The 12,818-nt window shown below is 40.2% G+C and overlaps 1 protein-coding gene across 2 annotated transcripts in view; it reads left to right on the top strand.

Annotated features, from left to right (window-relative positions):
* si:ch73-281f12.4 (RA_Radil_like and Myo5p-like_CBD_Rasip1 domain-containing protein) overlaps positions 1–12,818 on the top strand; it is a 33,589-nt gene that overhangs the window by 10,790 nt on the left and 9,981 nt on the right. The window contains exons 7-13 of one of the 2 annotated variants that reach the window (XM_038707124.1): positions 2,126–2,295; positions 2,404–2,516; positions 5,919–6,138; positions 6,904–7,076; positions 10,133–10,277; positions 11,726–11,904; positions 11,989–12,373. In XM_038707124.1, the coding sequence (XP_038563052.1) occupies positions 2,126–2,295; positions 2,404–2,516; positions 5,919–6,138; positions 6,904–7,076; positions 10,133–10,277; positions 11,726–11,904; positions 11,989–12,373 (1,385 nt within the window). The remainder of the gene's footprint in view (positions 1–2,125; positions 2,296–2,403; positions 2,517–5,918; positions 6,139–6,903; positions 7,077–10,132; positions 10,278–11,725; positions 11,905–11,988; positions 12,374–12,818) is intronic. The other variant, XM_038707135.1, reaches the window with a different exon arrangement.

The following is a 12,818-nucleotide window of genomic DNA, read 5'->3' on the forward strand; positions in this document are numbered from 1 at the left end:
GAGTTAAAGTCAGATTTTACAACTATGTGCTCCTTCAGGACACAAGCATTTTTTTTAAATGCAGGTTGTGCAAAGAGAGAATTTCCCACAGTCGCTTCTCTACGAAAGTAGAAGCAGCTGAGAGTTTTCTCAGGAGCCCAGTGTTGACTTGCTTTATCATCATGTGTCAACAGATTAAACCATGTCTGTCTCAGGAGCTGAGCAAAGTTAACAAAGTTTAACAAACTCTGAATCAAAGTTAATTTTGCAGGCGTCAGTAAACGTGAATAAGGAGACCTGTTATGATTATTTGGATTATGCAAAATTAATATTTTTGAGAGTTTAATAAAGTGTGTCCTATTAGCAGTTCACATACAAGGTGTAAAAGGAAATTCACAGATGTATTTACAGCTTCACAAGAATGTGCCGCAGAGGTTTCCTGTTTGCAGACTTGCGAACAGGCAGGCAGAGGTAAAAAACTGGTGACGATCTGACGATCTCTCACAGGGGACAAAACCAAGACAAACCAGAGTCAGGCCAAACGTCAGGCAACATGAGCAAAACATTGGACGAGATTCAGATGTTGAACAATGGAGTGGAGAGCCGGGGTTCATTTACTGCAGATCTTTGATTGCTGGATTAGTCTCCGGTTAACATGGGCAAGTTTATCTCAAAACATTTTTGCGTCGGTTTGCTACCCTGTCTGGATTAAACAACATGTTTCCTGGAAACGGTGTGCAACAGCTTTAAGGTACATGCTTGCATACACTACAAGGTGTTCAAGGCACCATCGCTTCCATTGAAATAAACACTTTGTTACATTTTGTTGGGGCTGAACTAGGCCCAGGCGAGTCACAGGTGTGTAGGTAATTGGCCATCCAAAGAGGGAGACCAGAGTGCCATGACCAAATAACACACACACACACACACAAAGAGAAGACAGACAAGAAACACAAGGGAGGGATACACAGCAGAAACACTGGGAGCTGAGGGCACAGCCAACCATGACAATCAGTTATTATTTGATTATTATTTTGTCATGAAATATAAAACAAATATTGAAAAAATGCACATGAGATCTTTGTTTTGTCCAAGTAACAGTGCGGTAAGTAAGGTATTAAGTTTATAAACATGCAAAAGCAAAAAGAAAATCTTCTCTTAATAAACAACTTTTGACTTGTTAGATTAGGAAAAGCAATAACGTTGACAATTGCTTCATAAGGAGGAGTGGAAATATGCTGTAACTCTTGTTTAACTGCACATAAAATGTTGCTGATTTGCAGAAATATTAGAGGAAGTGAAATCAAAATAGGTCCCCTTTTGTGATAGTTCTTATACAGCAAATTGTACAAATATTAACAAGAATTCTGAGGTTAGACTAACTGAATTCTAAAGAAAAACATTGGGAGGGTTATATTGTTCATGAACAGTCTGCACAAAAACAATTTTAATTATGTATTTAGACGTGGTGACAGCTAAGGAACAGTAATGCCAGGACATTTCATTAATGAATGTTGTTGTAATTTAGGTTTCTTTTTAATCTGCCAAATGCATCATCATTAACTTCAACATCAGATTATTTTAAGGTTAAAATGTAATGTCAGACACACAACTATAAGGTCTTACCTGCTTCCCAAACATAAAGGTAAGAATGCTTCTATAAAAACAGGATTGAGGCAACTAGTTTCTAAAGTAAAAATCAGTTTAAAATTGGTTTTAAGCCTAGATTCGAAAGTGTCCAAATAGCGTGCCTCCCGAATTGTACCAAAGAAGGCAAAGGCATGAAGAGGAAGTAAAGGATGTGATGGGGTGTATGAGTTATAAGTAAAAAGACTGGAGATGTAGGAAGGGGCCAATCCATATAAATTCTTGTAAGTCAGAAGGAGGATTTTGAAATCATCCCTTGCAAAGACAACAGATGTTATATGATCACACATCTTAAATCTTGTAAGACCTCTTGTTGATGGGTCAGCCAGAGACGTGAAGTGCATTCAGCCTCTGAGTTGCATAAAACGGTTGTGTATTAAAGAGTAAAAAAGATGATCGAGTCACTGCTAAGAAAGATAAGATTTCCCATATTTATAGTTAGTCAAACTATAACTTTTTTAGATTTGTTTCAGCAGGAATCTCTGTATTTTTCCTTTAGGAGCAGCAGTGACGGGAAGCCTGACTATCTTCAGCTGCTCAGCATGGAGGAGCTGATCCCAGGTCTGCAGCCTCTGGTGCTGTGGATGGCCAACTCCATCGAGCTGCTGCACTTCATCCAGCATGAAGTCCCTCAGCTGCTGCCCTGGAGGAAGAACCAGGAGGACGAAGGTGGACAAAAACACACCTTTAACTTTATTACATCTGTTGTGCTCACAGCTGTTCCAACTGTAGTGTGTTGTGTATGTGTTTTTAAAGTTTGTTCGTGTGTGTTATCAGGTCTGCTGGACTCTGAGATGTCGTCCACTCGGATAGCCTGTGAGGAAGCCATGACAGTCCTGGAGGAAGGCATCATGTTCACCTTCCAGCAGTCCGTCTACTATCTAACAAAGGTTGGCTGCCACACATTATATACTATGTTCACAGAGTAAACCACACACTCATTTACCGATACCAACATGTTTCACACTGTTTTGACCTGTAAAATCTGAGTGTCGGTCACATGTGAAGCAGGAAATTGGACTGTGTAAACACCATATTCTGTTTTCATTGAGTCTATTCCAGACAGAAAACACAATAACAGAATGGAAACACCAACTTTGTCTGGCACTCTCAGCCAGGAAAGGCCTGTGAGATAGTGAGCAGAGAGTCTTTTCCACTGACTCAAATATAAACAAGAAGACAATCTTGTCTCCCAGGTTTTCACATTTCTTTGAATAACAAAACCAGAATGCCGGATTTGGTGAGAACCACTATATGAACATCTAAAGGCCTTTTTTAGTCTTGCAGTTGCATTAAGGAATTGTTTATTTATAGAGCACATTTAAAAACAATCAACAAAGTGCTTTACAAAGAAATTTGTAGATAGTACAATTAAACGATTAAAACAAAAAGAAAATGGTGAATAATTCTAACAGACAAAATTAAAACTATGTCATTGTTAAATTAGTTAAAGGAACGCAAACACACTTGTAGAAAGGTGGGGGGCAAACTATTCCACAATCTGGAAGAAAATAGTCTTAAAATTAATTCAATGTTTCACTGGGACGCAGTAAGGTTATGCTTGTACAGGGGAGTTGTGGTCTTTTCTTGGGACCAGAGAGGAGTCTCGCGATTGACTCCCACATAAAAGGAGTTGCATTAGTCAAGATTTAAGATAATAAAAGCATGTAAGACGGTCTCCTGATCTCCAAAAGAAAGAAAGCGTTTTATTTTCACATCTACTGTCTGACTCTCATTTAACTGGAGCAAACTGTTGGCCACTCAGCGTCTGGCGTCCTCAAGATGATGTGTTTAATTTGATTTTGAGGGGAAGTACAGCTGTGGTGTTGTCAGCTTAGCAATGATGTTACATTTTCTAAAAAATCCCAGCCGAAGTGTACATGAGGACAATAAAATAGGGCCTAAGATGGAGCCGTGGGGTACACCACAGCAAACGTTAAATACAAAAATGATCTGTTATATTTGTAGATACAGTTTATACAACTCTAAGGCCTTAAATATGGACGCAAACTCTGGAAAAACAAGTGTGGAAAATGCATCTTAGTGTGTGTCTGGATTTCTTTTGTGACACAGCAGGACACTCCCTGGCTAGATTTATGTAACTTTCCCATGTTTAAGCTGCTGTCTGCAGGATCCAGTCGAGCACACACACTTCATAGACACATCATAGCAGCAGGGACTGTTTGAGGAAGCAGTAACAGTCTGTGCCATTGTTTTAAATACTCAAACATATTTCTATTGATGCACAACAGCCCCTACTGAAAAACAGACCTTTCACTTTACGGTATGTGATTTTCAGACTAAAGAAACTCTTTGCTGAGGAGTTAGTCAGAGGCAGTTTTTCATCAGGTGTTTTAGTCACTTGTGAGGCTTGTTAAGTGTACTGTGGCAACATTGCAGTTTCTCTCTAAACTTTATTTAAGTGTTGCCTGGTAAAGGCAGGATAAGCTAGCTATGAAGAGCAGTCCGTTTCCTGGAGAGGAAGACAAACTGTCATCGGAGAAACACCCAACAGGGGAAAGGAAGTGAGGAGGGGAAAAAGGTTTTCCTGTTAATTTCCTGTTAAACATGACTGAATGTTCATAAGATACAGACATCATTATTTCACTTCTTCTTTTTTTCTGGCAAAAAAAACAAACAATATAAATAACACTGCAAAATGGCATTAAGGCAGCTGTTAACTCCAACGCAAGAGTGCTGAATAGAACAAAAAGAAGGAAAAAATGTTCAACCATGCAGATGTGTTTTTAAAACTACAGTATTTATAGTCTTTAAGTAAAAATCCTCACCCGTCCTCTGTCTCTTTATAGTCTGTCTCCGTGATAAACGATCAGCACCTGCATATTTACTGGCCTCACTAAGATCAGCTGACCTGTTGCCTCAGGCATGTAGGGTTATTGTTGTCTTTATGACCTCTTTCAGTTTGTCTGAGGTCATGGTGTGTGAGGGAGAGTGTGTATGTGTGTTTGTGTAATTACCAGGTGATGTCATGCGTGAGAAACAGTGGCTGTGTCAAAAGAAGGAGTAGTGATAAGAGTTGGATCTCTTTGAAGACTCAAAATGACGTGATGGTTTAAAAAAAAGGGAGGTTCTGCAGGATTTGCAGAACTCTCTTGTTCCTCTTTATATATATATATATAATTTATTTATTCATATTATTTTGGAGCACTAGGGAGCTGTGAACTGTTAAAGAGCTTTATATTGTCGGTTTTTACGCTCTCTAAATTATTGCCTACACACAAAGCAGCACTCTTTCAAGCATGTGGAATAGATGGGAAAGCTTCCCATGTTTACAACCTGTGAGCATCACAGCAACACAAGGCGGACGTATGATTGCAGAGTTAACCATTTGAGAATTAACAAGACTAAGAATCTAAAGCCATGATGCTAACTGCTCTGTTTGGCTGTATGTAGTGGTGCTTTGAGCTAAATGCTGAAATTAAGTCGGCATGCTAACGTGCTAATGTAAAGCAGGTATACTGTTTACCATGTTTATTGTCTTAGTTTAGCGTGTTAGCATGCTAAAATATGCTAACTGGCATTAAACACTAACACTGCGTTTCATTTGGGATACTTCCCTACACTTCCCTGTAGCTGTGTACACTTTGTACTTACTTTGGTAGTGTGTGGTGTTGTGTCAAATCAAACATGGCAGTTGTACATTTACCCGCGATGATAAACTTTAATTTAATTTGTTTGTTCTTAAATCTACGTATGTCTTAAAATTGACAAGTTAATGATTTGTTCATGTTAAAGGACACATTTAAGGCGCCAGGATGTTTCATTCTAATTATCAGTTTTCTGTTTTAATCCTTGTCTTGGGATGTACGTGCGGTTCTAAACGTGTAAAAAGACTCAAATTGCAGTATAAGAGAAGGATAGTGTTTTTCATTTCCCTACAGCTGCCCTTTGTTTTGCGAAACAAGCTTTCCCGCAAGGTTTCCTGTACGCTCTGTGAATGCCTTCCTCTGTTTACGTCATTCTGTTCTGTATATAGCAGCACAAGACAAGAAAAGTACATTATTTTCCAACAAAGGTTATTGCACAGTATTTTAAATCAGGAATCGGGTGAAGGCAAACATAAGTTGTGTCTACGTACAACATGTAGTGTGTGAGCAATGATACTCAGTATCAGCCTTGTCACTGATGATTCCCATTAGCAATGGTAATTGTAGAAGAGGGTGTCTTCCAGTCAAGAGGTTCATATTATCCAGTACTTTGTACAGCTTGCAGTTCAGCATCCAGCTGGTCTTTACAGCAGAGATGTAAAATGTCAGCACCTCTCTCCACAGAGTATGTATTCAGCCTTGCCTGGTCTGCTGGATGGGAACCCGTTTTCAGAGAGCGGTCAGCTGCGGGTGCCTGACGGGCTCAGCGGCATCCTGGAGGTGCTGAAAGAGGCACTGAAGCTTCTCACAGCCTTCCAGGTCCATCCAGACATCTCATTACAACTCTGTGCCTACCTGTTCTTCTTCATCAACGCGTCGCTGTTCAACACCCTCATGGAGAGAGGTAAGACATAAGCTCACTTATTAAGAAACCCGTTAGACCTGTTTGAACTTTTAGTTGTGCTATATGGCCGGCAATGTTGGTCCACCGCTTTGGTCCAGACTGAAATATCTCAGCATAACATCTATGGTCCCAAGAGGATGAACTAAATGATGTTGGTGATCCTCTGACTTTGCCGGTGGCACTACCGTGGGGTTAACATTTGTGGTTGTGAATTGTTTCTATAAAGAAATTTGGAGAGATTACCATGATACACATTCATGTTCCCCTCAGGATTAACTATAATCACTTTGGTGATCCCTTTACATTTAATGTAGCGCACCTATCAGTTCAAAATTACCATTTGCATGATGTTAATTTATGAATACCTGAAAAACTAATTACAATCCTATCGGCATCATCAGAACTTTGTGCTTAGTGCTAATACGCTAAACTAGGTGAACATGGTAAACAGTATAGCTGCTAAACATCAACATGTCAGCATTTTCATTGTGAGCACCTCAAAACTGCTAGTGTTTGAAGTATATTATGTATTTGCACGACATCCATTATATTAATCTCAAACGTGCTGAAATAGATAACGATATGTTGGATTGCATTTGCTAATAAACTATATTTTTATATACTACTACTGTAACTGCTAATATGCCTTTATACCTTCTTTAATTACATGCCTGCTCTGTTACTGAATGTAAAACCTAAGACAGTTGAGCATTACGTAGGTTGCACATCAATATCAGTGTAATACAATTCTGTAATCTTCTTCAGGATCTGATGCAGGGTTCTACCAGTGGTCCCGAGGTGTTCAGATCCGAGCCAACTTGGACCTGCTGATGGACTGGATCCAGAGCATCGGTCTAGGCGATCTGGCCACTGAGTTCTTCCAGAAGCTTTCTGCTGCTGTCAATCTGCTGGCCACACCCAAAGAAACCCTCCTGCAGGTCAGAGGACATCCGTTTCTCTTTTCCTGTTTGTCTGTTCACGGGCGGGAGTAGCCTCGAGAGTTGAGTCATGACTGCGTCAGCCTGAATGTTTTCATTTTCTTAAAGGTGTCAGTACAACATTAGTTATGTGTGTTTGTGTATTAGCTGCAACGTTTACCACTGCAGCATCAGCTCCCACTCTTTTCTACAGTTTCTTTTTGTTTCCCCAGCATGAATAAAAATGCCATAAATGCTGTCAAGTCTGTGTAAGTCACTGGAATGTTATTGGTTTATGGTTATAGTGGTCTCAAGAACATATGTACTTAAACTCCCATGGTGCCACTCTCAGTGATGAGATTTGAGGAAATGGCCCGCAGCAGCAGAGTAAGTGTAAATACACTAAACTGATCAACTCATGATCTCATAGTGCCCACAAAGGTGTGGCCATCACTTATCTAAGTTGAAATTACATCCTCTTGTACATCCTGTTAGCCAGAGTATGTGTGTGTTATGTTATCAGTTTAAATTCTATTTACTCTGCCGTAAGCTCAGTGGAAACATGTGGCTAAGAGCTCAAATGGCATTTTAATGACACAGAAACACATTAGAGTAAAGGCATTTTAAAGCCTTTTATACCCTCTATGTCAGTGTATGCTTAGGAATAACACACGGCGTCACTTAAACACTACCGTACAACAACTTCATATTTGCTTTTACCTGTGTTTAACCTAGCTTGCCAACTGAACATGAAACCCTTCCTTAACCACAGTGCTCTCTTAGTTACCCATTCATTACACTTTATACCACAGAAGGAAGCTGAGCTCTCACTTGGCTGGTTATTAAACACTGAGGTAATTAAAGTTATTAAGAGAAACCAACACATAACCCATTATTACATACCCAGGTATGACACACGAGGGGCAAAGGTTATGCAGAATGATAACAAACTACAAACCTTGCAATGATTCACAGGTTCATTGGAAAGATGATGAACCTTCTGAATGTTTTTGTGCTGAAGTAGCCATGTGCTACTGTTGCTTTAAATAGAAAGGCTATACATATAAATGGTCACGTATACCGTATACACTGTATATAACCCCATAACTATCTATGTATCTTGTATACATAGATAGTTATGATATAACCAACATGTAACTATTTATCCATGACAAGCTATTTATACTGTTTATCCATGACTGTTTAATGTTATCTATTACTTTTAGCTAACAATTTCAACTGTTTATCCATGACCGTTAACAGTTTCACCTATTTATTCTTAACTAGCAATTTCAGCTACTATCCATTACCTTTAACTATCAGTTTCAACTATGTATCCTTTGCTTTTAGCTAACAAATTAAAGCTGTTCATGGTAGGTTTACAGTCTTTGCTTGCACACAGCCTATAAACATTTTTTCTAATTTGTACATATCTGTTTTTAGGGTCATATGCAAGTGAAATGGTCACTCTGTGGAGTCCTTTGTGGGCTGCAGTGCACACAGAGACTAGTGTCACCCACACACAGCGCGCTTTTTTGTTAAATACAATTTCACCCTTTTGCGGTTAGGTAATTGCACAGGATGACATCATGATTGCAATTGCGATTAGATTAATCGTGCAGCCCTATTTTGTGGTTCAGTTGAGTTAATTTGTTGAGCTTTCCACGTACACTCTGACAACTGCATAGGTACACCCTGATGTACAAATACCCCTGTTAGTGAATCAGTGATACAGAACAAAGGTAATGGTCTCTATCATATTTAATATAATGTAATTTAAGACAGTTGAGTTGACCACAGAACTAATTTAAAGCTGACATGATCCTGGTCTTATTTTGAAAACCTGGGTTAAGCCTGAGGTATTTTTACACTCCGTGGTTGACACCTGTTTTCACTGTATGACTCGCAGTTGTGGTACCTGACTGAAATATCTCCGAGGCACGAAACAGCACCAGCCCACCCGTGACACAGCTGTTGAAGGCTGTGTCTCGTCTGGTCGTGGGATTGGACGGTTGCTAGGAAGCTAGTGGTACTATGTATCCCTGCCCTGACATGAGGTCACGTTGTGGCTGCTGCAACAGAGCACACACCCTCAACAGATTTTTAGTTTTCCATCTGGAGTTCTGGGCTTTTGAGAACCGAAGTGGCTCGCTGGTAAATTATACTGGAGGGATGTGGCAACGTTTGTTTTGTCAGCAGTTATGGAGTACACAACATCTGAGGAGTTATTTTCTGGAGAATATAGCCACCAAACATTAAATCTCAGACATACCAAACAGAGACATTTTTATATTTCTGCTGTTTATAAGCAGCATTTAAACTTTACCTTCTTCTGAGCTCAGTGTGGCGTCTGTGTTATTAGAGAAGGGCAGGGACACAACAACATTTAACTTGTGGTTGCTATTGTGGCCCCGGCATGTCTAGGCAAAGTCTCACTTCCACCAATTCAACTGCAAACAGACTGAATGAACTATGTAACGTTTGTAATCTTTGTCTTGTAATAATCACATGAGTCGCTCACCTGCTTCCTTATCCTTGAGCTACTTTCTGCAGTCATCAAAAGATCAAATATTGTCTTATATTACATGATAAGGACTTTCCCAGCAACCTGAGAGGTGGAGCGTTTAAACTTCTCACACTGCACAGAACAAGGATGATGTGTTAATTATAATGCACTCACCTTTTTTATTGGAGTGCAGAATAAACACAGGAATGGAGCCTTGAAGGAAAGCTGCACTGAAAAGAGACAACTTGAAGTTCTACTGTGTTACATTCAGACAGAGACATATTTACCCAAAAGGCCTTGTTACAGAGAGAAAAAAAAACAATTTACAAGATCATATAATTGGTTTAAAATACTTTGCATGCAAATGAAAGTAGCAATGACTTCGTTTCCTTATATGGAAACAAACATGATGGAAAAAATACTCCCACACTGTCACTCTCACAATTACTACAAAGAGCTTTTGTGAGTCGTTAAGTTTAAACAATTGATGGATTTATTAGTTTTTGAGGTCTTTTTTGGTTCATGTCTCTCAGTGTTCTGTGTTTTTCTTTGTTGTTTCATGTCTGTCCAGGCGTCCTGGGCTTCTCTCAGGACTGAGTTTGCTGCCCTGAACCCTGCTCAGCTTCACCACATGCTGAGGGAGTACAACTCTGGGAAAGCCTGTCCCACCGGATGGACCCCATCACCGGAAGATGTGGAGGACACTGTCAGGACAGGTGAGTGATAGGGCTGAACGATTTGGGTAAAAAATCTAATTGCGATTTTTTGCGATTACGATTCGATTTCCGATTATTATTTTTTAAAAGTTCAATATTCACTGCCAAGCCGTGACAAGTAGCACAGAGTAGGGGTGAGTTCAATCTCAAAACATTTTGCACCGGTTGGCAACATTTTCAGATTGAACGACATGTTTCCTTGCAACGTTCTGCAACGGACTTCGAGGTATGTTTTCTCCTGTTTGGTGTGCGTGTCTCAGGTGTTACCCAATCAGCTGTGAAAAGTGTGTAAACACAATGGCGTTAAGAGGCAGGAAAATTCAGTGCCCTTGCGTACACGGCAGGGTGTTCAGGGAACCACCTTTTCTGTTAAATAAAACGTTTTGCTACGTTTTGTCTGCGCTGAACTTAGCCCAGATGAACAGGGCAGGAAGTCAGACACAGAACAGAATCGCGTCAATTTTCAAAATAAAACACCCTGTGCAGACTCCTGGTCAGTGTACGGATAATTGATTAGCTGAAAATATATATAGACTTATATGGAAAATAAATGGTTAGTCATAATCAGTTCAGGATGTAATAGGTCTTATAGGTGTATATGCAGGGATTCTAAAATTTTATTTTGAACCTCCTTTCTGCGAGGCGAACCTGTTTACTGTAAACTGAAGTAACTCCTCTTTCAGCAGGAATAAGAACAATCTATTGTGTAGCTTGCATGTTTGAACTTGACAGTAGGCATGCTTGACTGCACAAGACTGAAAATAACAGCGTATTTAACTTAACTTCTGATAGCTCTGACTGAATGTAGTCTAGGATGTGCTCCACCTTTTAATTAACTTATTATACTTATTATATACACATTCTCAGTTTTTAATCATTGAGTCTCCTGCAGTCGAATTAGCATGTCTTATTTTTGTTACATTCTCTCTTTATTGGTATTTTGTATTTAAATATATATATATTATATATTTGAGCTTCGTGCAGATGAGGATAAAATCCCCTTCTTGTTCTTTCTTACTTCCATTTACGTCTTTTTAAAAAATCTTATCGTATTTTTAATTATAATTAGAAGCATACCATTACACTAACACTTAAAGGCATTTAGAAGTAGGAGTCTTCATCTCAGTTGGTGTTTTCCTCCACAGTAATCCCATCCTGTTAGTCTGTCTCCACCAATCAGCTTCAGCCCACAGGTACTCCTCAAATCCACCTCAATTAGCAGGACCTCCGCCACCTCGCTCTCATCTATTTTGTCAGATTGACAGCACCCTGCTGTGTTAAGCACCATCAACTGATGCAGCAACAGTTGCATCAGTCCTGTACTTTATTTACGGCTTTTAATTAGGTTTTAACCCAAATACAGCGGCGTTATTTAAAGGTACAGGATTGAATTTCATTAGAAAGCTGTAATGTGATGGATGACGGCAGGCCTTTCTCTCTTCCTGCAGCCGCTATCCTGGAGAGCTTCGACAACCACCCGCCGCTCATCCTGCCAAGCAGCACCTTTCACCTGGAGCTGGGTAAACCTATCGTGGAGCCTGCTCTGTTTGAACAGCTCAGTCGTCTACAGGAGTTCATACGCCAGCTCCCCCGCAGTGAAACCCAAGAGCCTGATGTGGAGAAACAGGTAACGAGCTCTCTGACCCCAGAGTAGGAAACGAGACACCTTGATGTTTCTACATCTGTTGTTGATTGACTTTATGTTTCTCAGACTCGGGTCCTCAAGGGGACGACCACAGACAGCCAGTCTACAACCTCACCCTCCATCAGAGTGTTCCAGGATCCTGCCCGTCAGGTGGTCTCTAACCCGGTTAACAGCACATCCCCTAAGGCAGACCTGGACCGTACCTTCACCACAGAGCCAACTCAGGCCCTGGGATCTCATGGTGACCTGAGCAGCTGTGAGGCAGTCCTGACCCAGAAGCTGAAGAGCCTGGAGCTGCAGAACACCCTCCCAGGACAGGCCGACCTGGGCTGCCACAAGAGCCTGGCACTGGACCCGTCCTGCCTGCTGACACCACCCAACACCCCACAGGGTATGGAGCTGGCTGAGCTGGAGGCGGATCTGCAAGAGGGCGCCCGCCAACAAAAGAAAGGTAACAGAACTTTACTGAAAGCTCCCAGTAAATTAAATTTAACAGAGGTCTTCGTCAGGCATTGTCACATAAACACGACAGCACATGTCACATAAATACAGAGCTGGATAACAGTCATGTTCCCATATAGGGGACAAAACATGCCTTTATGGACAGGGCCAAAACAAAATTAAACTGAAATATTAGATCTATCACAAAGAAAATGTAATAAATGAATGACATAACTATCCAAAGAGGAAACAATCATCATAGAAACTACTAATGGTAAACAAAATAAAATGGGCATTTTACATTTTATGGCAGGGAAAAACTAAAGAAAGAAAAGATAGGGATCTATCAACATATTCTTGGTGAGACAAAAATCTGTAAAAGAAGATGTTAATCATACTCATCATCAAAAATAGGTTGTTCCAGCTATAAACAATCCAAATTGAATCCGTGAGAT

Source organism: Micropterus salmoides, unplaced genomic scaffold (assembly GCF_014851395.1).
Source record: "Micropterus salmoides isolate LMB-PRFRI ecotype aquatic unplaced genomic scaffold, ASM1485139v1 Ms_hic_scaffold_10, whole genome shotgun sequence".
Lineage (NCBI taxonomy): Eukaryota > Metazoa > Chordata > Actinopteri > Centrarchiformes > Centrarchidae > Micropterus > Micropterus salmoides.